The 18,226-nt window shown below is 42.1% G+C and overlaps 2 protein-coding genes across 4 annotated transcripts in view; both read left to right on the forward strand.

Annotated features, from left to right (window-relative positions):
• Positions 1–5,194, forward strand: part of apold1b (apolipoprotein L domain containing 1b) — a 34,208-nt gene extending 29,014 nt beyond the window's left edge. For all 3 annotated transcript variants that reach the window (XM_062516443.1, XM_062516444.1, XM_062516446.1), the window contains 3 exons: positions 1–311; positions 593–688; positions 1,550–5,194. The exon at positions 1–311 is cut by the window's left edge and continues 104 nt beyond it. In XM_062516443.1, the coding sequence (XP_062372427.1) occupies positions 1–311; positions 593–688; positions 1,550–1,963 (821 nt within the window). In that variant the 3' untranslated portion in view covers positions 1,964–5,194. The remainder of the gene's footprint in view (positions 312–592; positions 689–1,549) is intronic.
• A 3,829-nt stretch (positions 5,195–9,023) lies between these two features.
• On the forward strand, positions 9,024–12,390 carry si:cabz01007794.1 (putative ferric-chelate reductase 1). The gene is made up of 7 exons (XM_062517061.1): positions 9,024–9,148; positions 9,550–9,634; positions 9,858–10,049; positions 10,424–10,528; positions 10,649–10,793; positions 11,006–11,209; positions 11,839–12,390. Exons 2-7 carry the CDS (start codon positions 9,554–9,556, stop codon positions 11,880–11,882), a joined length of 771 nt encoding a protein of 256 aa, XP_062373045.1. The 5' UTR covers positions 9,024–9,148; positions 9,550–9,553; the 3' UTR covers positions 11,883–12,390.
• The last annotated feature ends 5,836 nt before the right edge of the window (positions 12,391–18,226 follow it).

The following is an 18,226-nucleotide window of genomic DNA, read 5'->3' on the forward strand; positions in this document are numbered from 1 at the left end:
TGGCCCTGGCCGACGCCGCCGACTCCTTCCACAAGAAGACGGTGACGGCCAGCGTGGGGGGCGGCGTGGCCAGCGTGGCGGGCAGCATCACCACCATCACCGGCCTGGTGCTGGCGCCCTTCACCCTGGGCACCTCGCTCATCGTCACGGCGGTGGGCATCGGCGTGGCGACGGCCGGCGGACTCACCTCGGCCTCGGCCAACATCACCGACACGGTGCACTCCAAGACCGACCGCAAGAAGGTGGAGCAAATGATCCAGGACTACCAGGAGGAGATCAAAGACATCAAGGAGTGCCTGGACTTTCTGCAGGTAAGGGGCTCACTCTGAAGGCAGGAACACCACTGTTACTACTACACCACTGGCGCCCTCAAAGGGGGACAGAGTGTGCGAACTAGAACAAGATCAATTTAGGTAGTAGGTATGATTTATGTGTTTTATACATATTCTCAGTAATGTTCCAGTAACTGAGGTATATTTTATGTAGCTAATATCCTTCATTAATCTCACATTGTGAACATTTATGAATGATCCTCTTTATCTCTCCCCTTCTCAACTCTGTCCATCTCTCCCTCCTCCCTGCCTCTGTGCAGACGGGTATGGAGACTCTGGAGGAGTGGCACTTTGAGCAGTACATGGAGAGCCTGTCCAAGCGCGCAATGAATCAGAACGTCAAGCATGTCATGAAGGTCTCATTATTTTTGTTCTGTTTTTTTCTTTGTTGTAATTGTGCGTCATATTATGTTTCTGTCTGTCTGTCTCTATCTGTGAATGTCTGTTTATCTATGATATTTATTATGTAAGGGATAACGTATAGAACACATCTTTATCGGGAAATATGTCCCGACAGGGCGAACCGGACCCCGACCCGCAGCGAAGGGACCTATTTCCCGATAACGACCGGTTGTTTTGTACATTATCCCGCTTCTACTGTGTTCTACTTGCATTGTGAAGAGCATTGTGTTATTGTGTTTTCTAAAATGTCTCTTTTGTAGTCTCTGTCTGCGAGGTTGTCTTTTTATCTATCTATCTATCTATCGATCTATCTGTGATAGATCTATGGATCTTATTAATTGTGTTGTATATTTTTTAATATACTGTTTTGTATATCTATTTATCTATCCACCCACTCATCCATCCATCCATCCTTCCCTCCATCCCTCCATCTCTCCATCTATCTGTGATAGATCTTTCGATCATATTTAATTGTGTTGTACATTTTTTAATATACAGTACTGTTTTGTATATCTATTTATCCATCCACTCATCCATCCATCCATCCATCCTTCCCTCCCTCCCTCCATCCCCCCATCTCTCCATCCAGGAGGGCGGGCGTGCCGGCAAGGCACTGCTCATCAACACCGAGTCTTTTTGTCTATCTATCTATCTATCTATCTATCTATCTATCTATCTATCTATCTGTGACCTTTCTATTTATTAATTGTGTTGTATTTTTTATATATATATACTGTTTTGTATATCTATTTTTCCATCCACCCACTCATCCATCCATCCTTCCCTCCCTCCATCTCTCCATCTCTCCATCTCAGGAGGGCGGGCGTGCGGGCAAGGCGCTGCTCATCAACACCGAGTCGCTGGTGAGCACGGTGCAGGTCCTGAGCGTGGCGGGCAGCGCGGCCAAGGCGGCGCAGGTGATGAGCGTGACCACGGGCGTGATGTCGGGCCTCTTCCTGGCGCTGGACGTCTTCTTCCTGGCCAAGGACTCGGCGGAGCTGCGCAAGGGCGCCAAGACGGAGTTCGCCGCCAAGCTGCGCGAGGTCTGCAAGGACCTGCAGGACGGCCTGCTGGAGCTCAACCACATCAAGGGGGAGCTGCAGAAGACCATGGACGGGATCGAGGTGGACGTGGAGGAGGAGGAGAGTGAGAGTGAGGATGAGGAGGAGGAGGATGATGAAGAGTTGTTGAAGTCTGATCCAAAGAAGCTTGCCCAGCTTGAGGAATAGTCGTGGATGTCCCTCATGTTGAGTGGTGTTGATGGAGCAACTCTCTTTCCTTCTTTAACTTTTCTTTGACTCCTCCTCCTCCTCCTCCTCCTCCTCCTCTCTCACACTCTCTCTCTTCCTCTCTCCTCTCTCTCTCTCTCTCTCTCTCTCTCTCTCTCTCTCTCTTTCACACACACACACACACACACACACACACACACACACACACACACACATACAATTTTGTCTTGGTAATGAGCCTCTGTGTGCTTCAGTTCAGTCTCAGTGATTCTCACTGCCTCACATCACCTGGGACAATGCAAATGAGAACTAAATCCAAAGAACACACCACCACACCACTTTCTACACTCATCTTGTGCCATTTTTCATATTTATCTGTGCCACACACACATACTGTATAGCAGGGCTGTACACTAAGCTTTTTCACTAGGAGCACAGGTGCTCCTAAATGAAAAAGTTTAGGAGCACAGAAAACTATGAAGGAGCACTATGAAATTTCCTTGAAAACCTTCTTGCCATAAGCAGGATACAGATCATTCACAGCAGTGGCAATCATAGTCTCTGCTCAAACCCTACACACACACAGAAAATGGCTTGTCTTGTTTCTATTTCATATTTTGAATTCAGAATTTGTATACATTTTGTTATCAATTTATAGCATTTTAGGATCTGCATAATTACTTATAGCTTAAAATATTCAGTAAACTGAATACTTCATATTGATTACACTGTAATGATATTACAGGGGTGGTGTGTAGGTCTAATTGAGTGCCTGTCACTTTAAGATGTACGTGAACATAATTACAGTAGGTTTCATTCGGTTTTAGGAAAAGAGTCAAGCATAGTTCAAGGATACATCATGTTTTCATTAAATAACTTAAATGTTCAAAAAACGAACAAAGGTAAAGACAAATATTTCTGGTGTAATTGAAAAGATGAGTGTCCACTGTCCAGTAACGTTAACTTCTATGATTTAGGTAGCCTAGTACCATGGCATGGCATCGTGAGTTGTCACTTTTTCCTTGGTCATGTTTAATTGGCTGGGTGCAACTTACTCTACCATGACTCGTCTTGGAGTTTGGTAGGCTATATCTGTTATATCCAATGAGTGACAACCAGAGCTCAAAATAAAACGTATTCTCCTGATAACGTAAGTGGAATTAATGTGAATGTAACCTCCATACAAAGACGCAGAGTGGCTATATGATGCGCACATTTGCAATGAAAATGTTCCGCCTTTTTAAAGCAGGTGTAGCCTACACCAACTCGTGGTTAAATACATCATTTCGACAACAGAATCAGTCGGATTTCTTTCATAGAAGTCAACCAGGCCTATGTCAAATGCAGGCTGGGGTGAAGCTACTGTAACACGGTTTCCACACCGTGTTTATCAACCGTGATAATAATAATATTTGAAATGAACACGGTAATTGTAGGCTATAGTCAACATTCTTATCATGGTTTGCCGTTTCAACGGTAGGCTAATCGCTACAAAGTCACCAACTGATAACGAACAGATTGAAGAAAAAGAATGGTTTTGGAGTGACATTTCTTGCGTGTGTGAGAGACAGCGAGGTTGATGCTGAAAGCGTGAGTTTCCAGCCAGGAGCGTTAGAGTAAGTCAACTATGAAATTTGTATACAGATGCGCGAAAATTGTAGCCTAGTAGCCTATACTTTGATCCACTTGGTGTGGATTTTTAGGAGCAAAATGCGAATAAAAGGTTTGAATTCAGTACTCGCACTTGTGCTCCCATTTCATATTTTCAATTAGCACTAATATATATTTACTCGCATTTGCGACGAGGTGCTCGCAGCGTACAGCCCTGCTGTATAGGAAGAACAAACAGCGCAGCGTTACTCATGTGGAAAAGCTTCTCTTTGTTCCAGCTCTTTTGTCAAGGCACACTCATGGCTTTAATTGCCTTTGATGATGGTGTTAGTTGCAATGAGAGTGGGTGCGGTATACTCATGCAGTGAGTGTGACGTCACTGAGGGACTCATGCCAAAATGTCTTGATAGTGTATTCGTGTGACCCTCAAAAACAGGTCCAGCTTCATTCCAGATCTCTTTGAATGGAGTCAAGAGGCGTCACAGAAATAGTTAATGTGTTTGTTGTCGTGCTCATCAGAGAAACCAATTACAACAGCAAGAAGGTATGCACAAATATTGCGACAACAGAAATTGTAAAGGTGGTATTTCTTACATACATGTCTAATTTGAAATTTCGACCCAGCATTTTTGCTGTGACCAAGTAGGAAGGGAATCAAAGTTTATAATGAGAATAAGAACTCATAATCACGACAATCATTCAAATGAAGAAATGAATAAGACTAGATATACTGTTCCGAACTAGTGGGACTAGTGAGACCGGAATAGAATGTGTCACATGGATGCTGTTGACCACAATCAGCACACATGACATACTTGAGTGTATGAAGTCACACACGTACATGTACAGTAGGCCACTGCCAGTTGAGAGTCTGAGTCATGGCATTGATTGAACTATCCTGTTCAGAAGAAAGAAATGTCGGTACATGTGCACTTGTCTGAGGTGTGCGTAAAATATGCTAATCCGCCTGTTTGCGTTCATGTCTATTTGAAGTAGACGAAAAACCGCTGGTTACGTTACGTCAAGGAAACTATAGTTACACGACCAGCACGTCATGTTTGTTCACTGGTATTGCACAATATTCTGGTGTGTGTCACATTTATTCTAGGAGTTACATGATGTCCAGACTGTTTGTTTGCCAGTTTGTATGTCTTTTTTTGTTATTTTTCCAATTTACATCGCACATTAGGTTATTTTTCGACTCACTGAAGTGCCTGTTAGATAGATAGATAGACAGGGTGTAGGTTACATAAAAACAGCACTGTTTTTGTATTGCCAAATATTTTTTCTGGTGTAGGTTGGGGAGAACTAGTACTGTATATGTATAATTTAATAATTTATTGACTTTTGTGGCATCACAACTTCTCAAAGCTATATTTTACTTAATTATTAATGAAAGGTTTTACTCGATTTGTAGCTGTCACAAGCCAGTAAAGATGATTTTGCTGAAATGGATTTTAAAATTTAGAAGTAGTAGTATGTTCTTTGTGAAGAATCCCATCTTCTGAAGCAATCATCACGTTTGATTTTTAAATCCTTTTCTCATTGTACTGCATTTTATCAATAGACATTTGTACAATGTTAATGTATTTTGGAAATATAAATAAAATGCTATTTGCCTATTACTGTTTTTTATTGTATATCTGATAAAACTTTGACTTCCACATTGTCCACACTCTAGTGTGGACAATGCTTCAATGCTTGAAGCTCTTTTCTTTCAATTATCAACTTTTTTCTGAACAGCATTTAAACAATTCAGACATGTACAGTATATAGAGTTTCTGTCCAAAATGCAATCCAAAAAATCCTTTCATGCTCCCACCCTTTTCCAACTACAGATTTTCTGAAAATCCAAACACTCTCGTCATCCTCACATCACCCACAGTGATGAAGCACAGGTAGTAAAATATGTATTCTCGTACTGTATGTGTTGCGCAAAAAATGTTATCTTCCCTTTACGTATAAGTGTTGTCTCTACCCCGATGGTGTGTGAACTTGTTCTGTTTGGTCTTAATGACCATCTGTAGGCTAAAGTCAATCGATTGCACAATTCACAATCACACTCACTCACGTGTGTGTCATATGACGTAACGGCCTACCTGCTCATGTGGATGGCATGTAGTCATCATCACGTATCACAGTGGGGAATTCCTTATCATTCGCCTTATCACTTTCTTCCTGTGTCATTCAGTTCCGTTTTTTTTTTGTTGTTGCTGTTTGTTGCATTACGCTTTTTGCCGTTTCGCTTTTTATTATTATTATTATTATTATTATTATTATGTATATTTTGGGCTTTTAATTTGGTTTTTGGTGACTGGTTTAGTTTGTGGGTAGATTGTGGGATAGCAGACTGGGGGACAAACTAAATCTACCTGCAATTTAGTCTAGTTTTAGTTAGTTTTATGTATTTTGTAGGATTTTTTTAGGGGGGTTATTTCTGTTTTACTTAATGGAACCATCTCTCTGCTTTGACATTGAGTTATTGTGGTATTGTGTGCATGAGGAAAGTGTTTGTCTTGTAAAAGACAAGGCAGACAGGAGACCTAATTCCCATGAATGCTGAAATTGTTTTAGCATCAGAGAGCCATGTCGGAAAATGCTAACAGCATAATCATAGCACAAAAGAAAGATCCCCTGAAAAGCCTTGTCTAGCAGGTTTAGGAAAGAAATGGCCCGCCACATTGTGAGTTAAGTTGATGGCCATTGCTTTTGTCTTTATTGTCTCAGTGTAATCTGAGCCCCCCCCCCACCCCCCACCCCCCACACACACACACACACACACACACACACACACACACACACACACACACACACACACAGTCATGGCTAGATGAGTTACTTACACTAACAACAATACATTCTGACAACAATACATGACGCTCTCAAGTCTGGTTTATATTTTTAATCTGGTTAATTTCTTTCAATTATTTGGTTGTTAATTTAAACTAAATATTCTGCTCGTCAAATTTTCTGACAATAGAACAGCACTTATGACCTGGTTTAGTGTTATTCATAAACATGTAGATGTGGCTAAAGCCATGTCATGCAAAGATAACAAGTTAGACATTGAGGTGGGCTGCAGATGTATGACGTGTGTGTGTGTGTGTGTGTGTGTGTGTGTGTGTACCCTTTCCAGTCATTCTTCCGGTCTTTCAAAGAGTGTTTCTCGACACACCTATTGTCTAGTGAAATGCAACCTTTTTCATAGCACTTCCTTGTAGAGGGTCACTTGGCTGTGTCTGGATTCGGGCAGTAACAATAAGACCCCAAATAACATCTTAAAACAAACATGATGAGCTGTTTTTTGAATCTCGTTGAATTTAGATTGATTTTGGTCTTAGAGACTATGAGAATGAAGTTCTAATGAGTGATAACAAATTTGTATTGCTGCAAATTGTTGCAAAATTGTTGCTGCCCCATCATTCTTTATGTAGATCAGTGAGGACGAGGATCGAGGAAGGAAGGGAGGAGGTATAAAAGACTAAATGAGAGGCACCCTTTGACTGAGAAGAAAAGCCTCATCACCCCGCGCCTGAAGTTTGGAGATTAGTTGAAGTGTTGTTGTCCAACGGTTATTTTGGCTGCAATTGCTCCAAGTGACTGAATTTCATTAGTGTCAGTCTCTCCTTGCTAAATCACTCCTGGCCTCTTCCAGTCTGAATGAGGCTGACGTATCCTCAGCTGTGTTTTCGGTTCCCCTGAACATCTCTGTATACTGTACATTCTCCTCTCTTCCTTCTGCCTCTCTTACTGTCTCTCTCTGTTTCTACCATTTTTACTCTTCTCTCTATCCCTCCATCACCTTTTCAACTAGCTGGTGACACTGGCACTAATGACTCTCTCTCTCTCTTTCTCCTTTCCCTCTCTCTCCTCTCTCCTTTCCCTCAGTCCATCCCTGAGGTCCTCCTTTGGTATACTCTGCGACACTAGTAAGGTTGATGATGAGTCAGCCTCATGGCCAGAGCGCTTGGTATACCATTCCTTCTATCCATCCATCTCCCTCTCTACTAGCTGGTGGTGCTGGCACTGATGACTCTCTCTCTTTTCTCTCTCATCCCCATTTTCTCTTTAACACCTCTCCCCCTTCCCTCAGTCCATCCCTGAGGTCCTCCTTTGTGGCACTAGTGAGGTTGATGAGTCAGCCTCCTGGCCAGTGCGCTTGGTATCGGAGAGCATGAAGAACCGGACTGACTTGTGTCATGAGATGCAGGGTCATGTGACTGCAGTCGGCGACCATTAAAGACACTGCACCCCTGGCTGGGAGCACAAAGAGTCCTTGTGTTGTGGTTTCATTCAGGATTATTTTTTTCCCCTTCTATTTACATGTGATCTCTAAACAGAAACATTCAACAAGACATGGTCTTATAGGTACAGGTTGATCCGTTTAGTGTGTGTGTGTGTGTGTGTGTGTGTGTGTGTGTGTGTGTGTGTGTGTGTGTGTGTGTGTGTGTCTGTGTGTGTGTGTGTGTCTGTGTCTGTGTGTGTGTGTGTGTGTGTGTGTGTGTGTCTGTGTGTCTGTGTTCAGGAGGGGACATTAAACAATGTTGCAGTGAGGTTACGGCTGTTGTAATCCGCCAACTTCATGAAATCAATCTTATTCTATAAATCTGCAATTCAGAGATTCAATCTCCCTACACTTCCCATCCAGATTGACATGCTACTATTTCCAAAGATGCTAATAATTCCTTGAACAGACTAGTCTTGAGTTTCATGTGGGCATCTCGGGAAATTTTATTTTTTGTCTGGTCAAGATAGAAAACGTTTTCATGTAGGCTACTGTTTCCATGGAAATGTTGCATTGCCAAATCTTTGCCATCTTGTAATGCCAGCAGAACAACTACTGGCTTCTGGGTGTGTGAAGGGGGTGGCCCTAAACGTTCCTTTACAACAACACATTTCTGTGACATGACATGTCATGAGAAATTACTTTTTTTTTCATGTGAGAGATTAACGCAAGAGTTTCATTGTAAAAATTAGTTCATTTAAACCCTCTATTAGACACACGAATTAGAGCTACATATAGTAGCCTATTATTATTATTATTATTATTATTATTAACATCATCATTATTATTATTAGTAGTAGTAGTACTGGTGGTAGACTCTGATTCAAAAATTATATGCAGTAGCTTAATGTTACTGGTAATACCATTGGTCGTCCTACTTCTTGTGTTTATTATAGGCTACTTATTATTTGGCACACAAGTGTTACGATTACATAAATAATTGAGAGATTTAACACTGTGCTGGCCTGTGGCATTGTTCATTGTGGCTAATCTTCAATAAGTGAAGTCTGGACGTAACTCTATCTCATTTCTTTCCATGACACTCTAAGACCCACCCAATGTCCATCCCTCTAGTACGTACCATGATGTCAACCCAAAATAATGCGGCGGGGATGTGACGCAACGACGCCACAGCGTCACACCTGTTAACATAAATAGCGGACCAGGGAAGAAGCGCACCTCAGACTCAGCATCCAGTGCACTTGTGAACCACACGCAGCACATCTTTGGAGTGAATACAAGCCAACCCAGGATTTTACACATTAAAGCAAGACAAGGAATACTTTTTGGTAAGAGAACTCTTTGTAATTATGTTGATGTTATTCTGGCAGGCTAAAAAGTATGTTAGTTTGCCTCTCTTTAATGGATTTCACCACCTTGGGATAATTTGCTCCCTTTAATCTGCAAAATTGGATATTAAATCTGGTGTCCGTCTTCAATGCCATCGTCATGCTGTTGCCTCCATTTTTGCGTATTAGGCTAGATATCATATGATATCTTCCATATTATTGTTGTCCACTGCTGTTGCTATCACTTTCTGGCGTCTTTTTGTTTCATTCATTTACTTTAGCGTTGGGAATAATCAGCCTAATAGTAGAAGACGTTGTTATATACATAGCCTACATATAACTATGTAAAAGAATAAAGTATTGTGTAATTGATTGTGATATTATATAATTTTCCATCACAGAGAGATGGATAAACTTTTCAGCATTTTTCTTGGACTTTCCTGTGTGATGTTCGCCACGGCGCAGGTGACTGTGTCCACACTCAATGTAAGTTTTTGTCTGATTTGTCCTCTATTTACATTGACGTTTTCCCTCAAATGCTGTAAATATGGACTACTAGTAGGCCTATAAGAGGTGTTTTAAAGCTATGTTTCTATTAAAAAAAAAAAAAATAAAAAAAAAAACATGATAGCCATGATAGCCAACTCCCTTCGGTGTTAAATGTCTTTCTGATTATTTATGTCGTTAAAATCTCATTTTTGTTTCTCAGACGACCATCACCAACGCTACCTGCGGGACAGATCGCGCATGTATCTCTAATCCAGTGTCCTGCAACCCCGCGACGGATAGCTCGTGTCTGTTCGTCTCCACAAAGTCAGATGCCAATGGCAACCTGAATTTTGAACTCCGTGGAAATTCCAGCGGCTACATCGCCGTAGCTCTATCAACTGACTCCAGCGCAGTAAGTAGACCTGCATTTCCCTTCTTCTGCAAGCAGATCAGAAACGCATTTCGAGTGAACGCGTGAATTCATTGGTTTCACCGGGTACCTTGTCACAGGTGTATAAAACCAAGTACCTAGCTTATGAACACAAACGATGATGCTTGATTTTATAAGTTGGAAAGAGACCTGACGAAACCCATGAATAGCCTACCCTCGCAAGGATGCAGACGATGCGCACGCGTGTTTTCTCATCCAACAACCTCTATTATTAGTTTGAACAGGATTCACATTCACCATTGTCGAGTTTGTTCACTAAGTTAGACATTGATGTATAGTTTTCATGGACGTGTTATCAATGTTGTCAACATTTAAACACGTGGTTGTTCCAACAGGGAGGCGACGACAAAACCTACATTTGCGCTAACAACAACTCTGCTCCCCTCTTTGTCTTTGCGCTGCTGGGGGCTAACAACACTCTAACCACTCAAAATGATACAGTGAGTTAAAAAAAAAACAAAAAAAAACAATACCTTTAATAACATTCATTATTCATTTACTGTATTAACATTTTACATATCAACTCTGGATAAGTGACAGCTGTCTCTTTGTCTCCATAGTCAAGCATCAGTAATGTCAGTGCTTCAATCAGCCAATCCACCATCCAGTGTGTGTTTGATGTGAGTGGCCTGAACGCAACATCCCGTGCCAACGCTGCAACCACCTTTTCAGTTGTACTGGCTTCCGGGACTGTTTCTGCTGATGGTAAATATACAGCACACACACACACACACACACACAGTTTTATATTACTGTTTTGAACATTTTTACTATTACATTACATTACATTTGGCTAAAAAGCATCAGCCAAATGTAATATAATGATACTATTACTGTTTTGTATAGAGCCATGTTGTAAGTGATATCGCCACCACACTACAGACCATTGCATTCAACATTCTCATGTAAATCCACAGGTACACTTTCACCCGCAACTGTGCGAACGGTGTCTGAGCCACTGGACCTGTCCAACGCCAGTAGCACCAACACAGCAACAGCAACAGTTGCTCCCAGCACTAACTCAACAAACACCACCAATGCCAGCAGCAATGCCACCACCACAGCAGCCACCACAGCAGCCTCTGGGGGCAACATCTCTCTGCAGCATGGCCTTTCACAAGGTAAAGAGTCCCTATATGTCCACTTCTGCTATCTAGTTGCAAACAAACTGTACTGCACATCCAAATAAAGGTGCAGGAGCCAAAAAGTTAAGATCCAAAAAAAGAGTAAAAGGTCCACACACTTGCTCTCACTTGGTTTACATTATTAATTCGAGTTACGTTTCGAGCCTCATGGCTCTTCTTCAGACTTAAAGGTCTTCAGACTTAAGTCTGAAGAACATCCATGCGGCTCGAAATGTAACTTGAATTAATAAAGTAAACCAGGTGAGAGCAAGTGTGCAGACCTTTCACTTTTGCTTTAAAGCCAGTTATGCATCCAGGGGTTACGCTCGTGGTCAAAGGTAAAGGTAGCCTACTGTAGGTCAGCCTTAAATGTGTCCTGCCCTCAAAATTAGTCTGGAGTCGCTCCGTTGTGAAGTCTATATGTCTGGTTAACTGGCCAATCAATTGTTAGGGTGGGCTTTATAGGATTGTGTACAGAATGAGCAACATGTATGTCTTCTGAGCTCCCTTGAGTTGATTTTGTTTACAACACAATCTCTGCTGCTGGACAAGCGAGACGTTCCCTGACTTTTCCTGATCAAAATCAATCAACCAATTAATCAATCAATCAAATTTTCTTTACACAGCCGTGTTGATCCTCCTCGGCGTCCTGGCCATCGGGATGATGTGAGTCCTTCCTGGTGAAGCCCCACCCTGCCTTAGCTGTACTGAGACAATGCACTGACTTCTCCCACTGCCAAAGACTACTACAGCCTCTCCATAGCCACAGGATCGTCACCATATGATGGTTATCGCCGCCATTTCACTCTAGCCATGTTATTTAATTAGGGGTATGCTTGTGTGTGTGTGTGTGTGTGTGTGTGTGTGTGTGTGTGTGTGCGTGTGTGAGATTACATATATGAGATGATGAAGAACATAGCCTTGAGGTGACACTACCTGCATTCACTTACTGTACTTAGACTAAGCAGACAAGACGTGTGTGTTTTTGTGTGTGTTTGTGTGTGTGTATGTTAGTGTGTGTGTTTGAGAGAGAGAGAGTAATAGAAAGAGAGACTGTCTGTGTGTCTAGAAACATGAAGCATGAAGCCATTGATTGGTGGATAATTACAGAAATACGTTTTTTAAAAGGTTTATTTTTCTCTGTCTTTTATAATAAATAAATTATCTATTGATATTGACATGTGTAATGGATGTGGATTGTTTTTTCTCTTTGTCTTGGTAGTTCTTAGTGATTAACTTAAACAGCGGTTCTCCTGCCATTTCTCAACACTGTCAGCTCAGCCAAACTGAGGGACAAATGTAGCATAATAATCTCTGTTTTTGTGTTGGGGGGGAATAGCTTGAAAGCACAGCTTTAAAAGATATCAATTACTTGACATTCGAAGAATGACAGCCAAAGTTCCTACAGAGATAGGGCAAATAAAGCTACCTGGGAGTTAAAACTCTTCAGTTAAACATGTACATGTGGTATGAAACTAGTGTTAACTTATCTGTACAATAAAGTAGCATGCTGTAGACTGAAAAAATAGCCATGCAGAAGCAAGATTCTAGGTGGATGCATTGCACCACTAATAGTTACCAGAGACTTTCCAATGAGACACAGTACTCATATGAATATAGGAATGCATGGGGTTCGTCTGTAACACCTATATGGCAGTTGTCTACACATATCCCGCCTTTTCCACGGCCAAAAACTCGACATGTGAATACACCGTGCCAATCGTGTGGTGTATTGTGAATACACCGTGCCAATCGTGTGGTGTATTGTGAATACACCGTGCGAATCATGTGTGGTGTATTGTGAATACACCGTGCCAATCGTGTGGTGTATTGTGAATACACCGTGCCAATCGTGTGGTGTATTGTGAATACACCGTGCAAATCATGTGTTGTGATCTTGTCGCTGGAGCACGGTTGGGTTCGTGAAGCCTTGGGCACACGCATTTCTGACCGATAAGTGCCCAAAAAGCGTTGCAATATGGCTGCAGAGTGGAGGGACTTGCCTAAAAGGACGTTGTACATTAGTTACTCAGTCAGATAAACCAGTTTACAGGTCTAGCTCAGAATTACCTCAAGGAACTAATTACTCCGTGCCGTAAGTTCCCGACTATTAGCCGTGGCTTACATTGATTTTGCAAGATTTCTTCAACTATGAGGTTTATACTCGGGGACAGTTATTGTGGTATTAATATGGTTTTGTTTGTTTTAACTTGCACAAAACACTGCCCTGAAGCTTATACACAATGTGGTTTCTACACGTGAAATTACTGTACTGCACACCAAGACTTTTGTAACTAAAGTGCAGTACCTCTTGTAATGCAATGAGTATAGAGAGACAGGAAGCGAGTGGGAGAGAGAGTATGGGGTGGGATCCGGAGAGGACCACGGGGCGGGAATCGAACCCGGGTCACCGGCTTGTGGTGCAGGTGCCCCAGCCAGTCGTGCCTGGGCTGGGGCCCATCATAGTCTTCATCCTGCCCCTGTTCACTGCTGCTGCCCAACCAGACTTGACTTATGTGTCTGCACCATTTAACTACTCAAATTGTCATGCAAATATGAATGTAGTTCAACTATCAGCAATCTTCTGTGCAGATATTGCTCTCCAAGTCTGCTCAGATCACACTGGCACATTTGTTGATCTTCTTTCCACATTTGCATGAAACATCAATTCAGTCAAAAATGAGGGGTACATGTTCTGATGGCCTTAACGGAATGAGGAAGCGAGGAAGAATTTGTCAATTCAACATCAAATGAGGCAAGTAAGAGACAATGGCGAGGTCACGCATACAATGAAAAGGCTAGAGACAGAATGATGGAACAGGAGTTTCTAGTCAACAGTGAAACTGTGCTAACAATGAACAGGTGTGTCCAACCACAAGGAATGTTCCAGAAAAATCTATCAATGAAATGACAAAGAAAATTAATTATGTTGTAAGTACCCACTATTGAATATCCTTTTTGAAGTAATGCCAAGTCAAATTTGCTTTCTATATGAAAACAATATACCATTCAGTAGTCACACAGTTGCAAAAGTGTTTATCTTTCGTTGGAGTCATTTTCTACAGGAAATGGTTTATGTTGCAATTAAGAAAATTTCCATTTTATGATACAGGTTTAACAACAATAAAATTAAAAATGTGTTTGTCTCCTTACATTATGTATGTAAGAGATTACTGGACCTCAGTGCAATAAGTCTAAAACCTTGGCAACATCAGGCTGTGTCGTGTATTTCCAGTTCAAGGTGAATCTGGTTATTTGCCAAGAGTGAAGGCATGTATGCATGCCACAGAGAAGAATAAGGATTTTACTATAATGCAAATAGACTTACAAAGTAGTGCCTGTCTAAACGTGTCCTTAGCCAATTTTATTTTTTGGGGATTCCCAGGCCCTGATCACAACCAAATGTTCTACTTTGATTACCACTAGCAGGAACGGCTTAGGAGGATGCCCTTACTACAAGCAATGAACACACAAGTGCATTTGATCAGTATTGTACAACCCACTCAGACTCTTCACTACTCATAGTAATCAATCCACATTCACTCCTATACCTCAGCCACTAACAAACAGTCCTCACCAAAGGGGCAAGGTTAGATCCACATCTACTGTAGCTCCAATTCAAGCACTATTGCCACCAAAGCCTCTGACATAATTGGGTGTGACAGTCCACGCTCTGTAGTCTCTGCACTTTAAACCACGCCTTCCAGAATCAGCAAAAATCCCCCTCACTCCAACCACCACCCTCCAGCTCTAAGACTCTTGAACAAAATTATACTGAAAATGTATTTCCTGTATTATTATTATTATTATTATTATTATTATTATTATTATTATTATAACACGTTATCTTATGGAACCTGTAATTAACCATAAATACATAAGCAATATGTGTATGTACTAGTGCTCAATAAAGTCTCTATCTATCTATCTATGTATCTATCTAAGTCTCTAGACAGATCTGCAGAGCCAATACAAATGGCCATCTGTGTGATTACGTAAGAAATGACACTGTATCACTCTCAAGATGAATAGCATTAAAGCCGACACACACAGAGCTAAACATATTACACACATACTGTATGTGAGTTAGCCTGGCACGCCCTCCCAGTGACGCAACGCCTTCAGGCTTTTGCTGCTGGTCTGGTCAACTGCTCATTGAGAAGGATTTCTGAGTTCCCGAAATCTGCGGAACTGCCCCCTTTGGTCGAGAACCAATCAACTTTGAGCAGCTCCAACGGCTCTGGGTAGAGGCGTGTTCAAGGCAGAGGAAAGAGTGTTGTTATTGGTTTAAACTCGGCAAACCGCTTTCTGACATCTACCAGTAGCAAATCGAGGCACTTAAAGGAGGCGGGTCAACCAGCGCTTGCAAGAAACCATGTTAGCACAGGCTGTTGGTCAGACTAAAGTCTCGCAGAGCCTTTGAAAGTCGATGGTAATCAGGCTACTGGTCAACTGCTCATTGAGAAGGATTTCTGAGTTCCCGAAATCTGCGGAACTGCCCCCTTTGGTTGAGAACCAATCAACTTTGAGCAGCTCCAACGGCTCTGGGTAGAGGCGTGTTCAAGGCAGCGGAAAGAGTGTTGTTATTGGTTTAAACTCGGCAATCCGCTTTCTGACATCTACCAGTAGCAAACCGAGGCACTTAAAGGAGGCGGGTCAACCAGCGCTGGCAAGAAACCGTGTTAGCACAGGCTGTTGGTCAGACTAAAGTCTCGCAGAGCCTTTGAAAGTCGATGGTAATCAGGCTATATGTGAGTGGCCATGGGGTTGCTCTACACATGTTGCTGTCAGTCACCTTCCTCCTTTTAGACAGTCGTCATGCTTTTTGAGCCTAAAGCCCAATTCACACCAAAGATTCCCGACGCGACGAGACTGAGTTGCAGCGGTGTGAATTAGAAGTTGCACGTAGTTGCAAGCTGTCGCAAGCCGGCCCGTCGCAGAGCATTAAACACGTTGAGTCGCAGTCGCAAGGTTTTAGAACGTCACGGCTCGTCTCGTCGGGAATCTTTGGTCTGAACCCTACTTAACAGTCAGGCCCTAATGGAAATGAAAGCCCAGGCCAGTAGTCTGGCTATCACCATACTAAGCTCAATCTTTAAAGATTGAACATTTAGTCTTACCCTGGGAATCCAGAGTTCTTGCGAGAGCACAATTGGAATTGTGTCTGCAGGATCCTCTAGCAATGAGCAATGATGCACGTTACTTTTACCCCAGGCATCGGGGGAAACCAATCACATCGGTGCATCTAATATAGGCAGGCCAGAGGCGAGCTAAACTGATGACGACAGCGCTGTAACATTCAAAGTCAGCAAACACTGGTCGTAGTGTTATCCAATTGCGTGCAGTGAGATTTTCAAATGCATGCTTGGTGCCGCCCCTCGAGTTGGGTCATTACATTATTCGTGTCCAGATCCTTTATCTGAAGATAAAGTCTGCACTTTATTTTTACTGCACAAGAGGCGTGATCAATGGGCATTGTTCAAATGACTCTGTACGCTTTTGGATAGTCCTTCAACCAATCAGACCAACGATCCGAGTGCACCTTTTGGATAAGCTATAGTTTGTGATTGGACCCAGCTGACGTGAACAGGAAGCAGAAAAGAAAGATGTGCAGGTTTCCAGCCTGAGCTGCAGGGCGAAATCCAAATGGCCGGCAGGTCAGGCAGGGTTTACCCAGCCTAACAGGCCAGTGTAGCCCACGGGCTATGACTTCATATTCAAAATCATGTTTACATAGTTATACAAAGTTAACATATTATACAGTTATACGTACATGTTCAATGAGAAAAAAATACACTCAAAGACATAATGCACATTGGCACCTCTTTGCAACTATACTGTCAATATTGTGACATACTGTATAAAAAATGCCTTATTTTAAATGCAGTTGTTTACTCAATCCCAAAGAAAATACATGTTTGTTTGTGTCATTTAACACAGACGCCATCAGTCCAACCATTGGTTGTGTTAAACAGTGCTGTCTAAAACAAAACCATACAGTACAAACGTCAGGTAAAAAGTAAGAGATGCACATGGACTGATAATGTCATCATTACTGACTCTTTTCAGCTCCTTCTTCAAATATTCATTATTTTGGCCAGACCATGACTACCCTGCCATTGTTGTTGGTCAAAGGTGTGACAAACCGTTGTTATTTGAACTCAACAGCCAATCAAATCTCCCGTGGTCAAACACAGCTCTGTCTGTGTAAAAAGGAAACACACACAGTGGCGTGGGTAGACCATATCTTTTCAGCACCTTCCTAAAAAAGTCATTATTTGGGTCAGACTAAGACTATAGCCTACCATTGTTGTTGGTCAAAGGTGTGGCAAACGGTTGTTGTTATTTGAGCTCAAAAGCCAATCAAATCACTCCACCCCTTTATCACCCTAAAGCACATGGTTAATCCTCCTAAATATTATATGACTCCACCCTGTGTGCATTACGCCTTTACTCAGGACTGTGTTTGAACACAGGATAACGCACAGACACACACACAGACACACACACAGACACACACACACACACACACACACACACACACACACACACACACACACACACACACACACACACACACACACACACAAACACACACACACTTGAGGAAGATTTCACTGTATTTAAGGGACAGTGTAGATAGATACTGCAGATAGATAGATAGATAGATAGATAGACAGATAGATAGATAGATAAAAGGGACATTTTAGGAATTGTAATGGACCTCTTGTAGACTAGATCAGGGGTTCCCAAACTTCAGGTTCTGCAAGATGTCTTATTAAACCCACGGACGGCCAATGTGAAAATAAATGAAGCTCATCCTCTATCCATTTAGCCACAAGCACGTCGCAGTACGGTGACTGACACTACGGTAATTGACACTATGGAGATTAAAGAAGGTCCACCACCTGTCTCCTCAGATCCTGGTGAACTTCTACCACTGCACCATAGAGAGCATTGGTATGGCAAATGACCGAAAGCCTGCCTACAACCTCTGCCTACGACCGAAAGCAC

Source organism: Sardina pilchardus, chromosome 16 (assembly GCF_963854185.1).
Source record: "Sardina pilchardus chromosome 16, fSarPil1.1, whole genome shotgun sequence".
In the NCBI taxonomy this organism is placed as follows: domain Eukaryota; kingdom Metazoa; phylum Chordata; class Actinopteri; order Clupeiformes; family Clupeidae; genus Sardina; species Sardina pilchardus.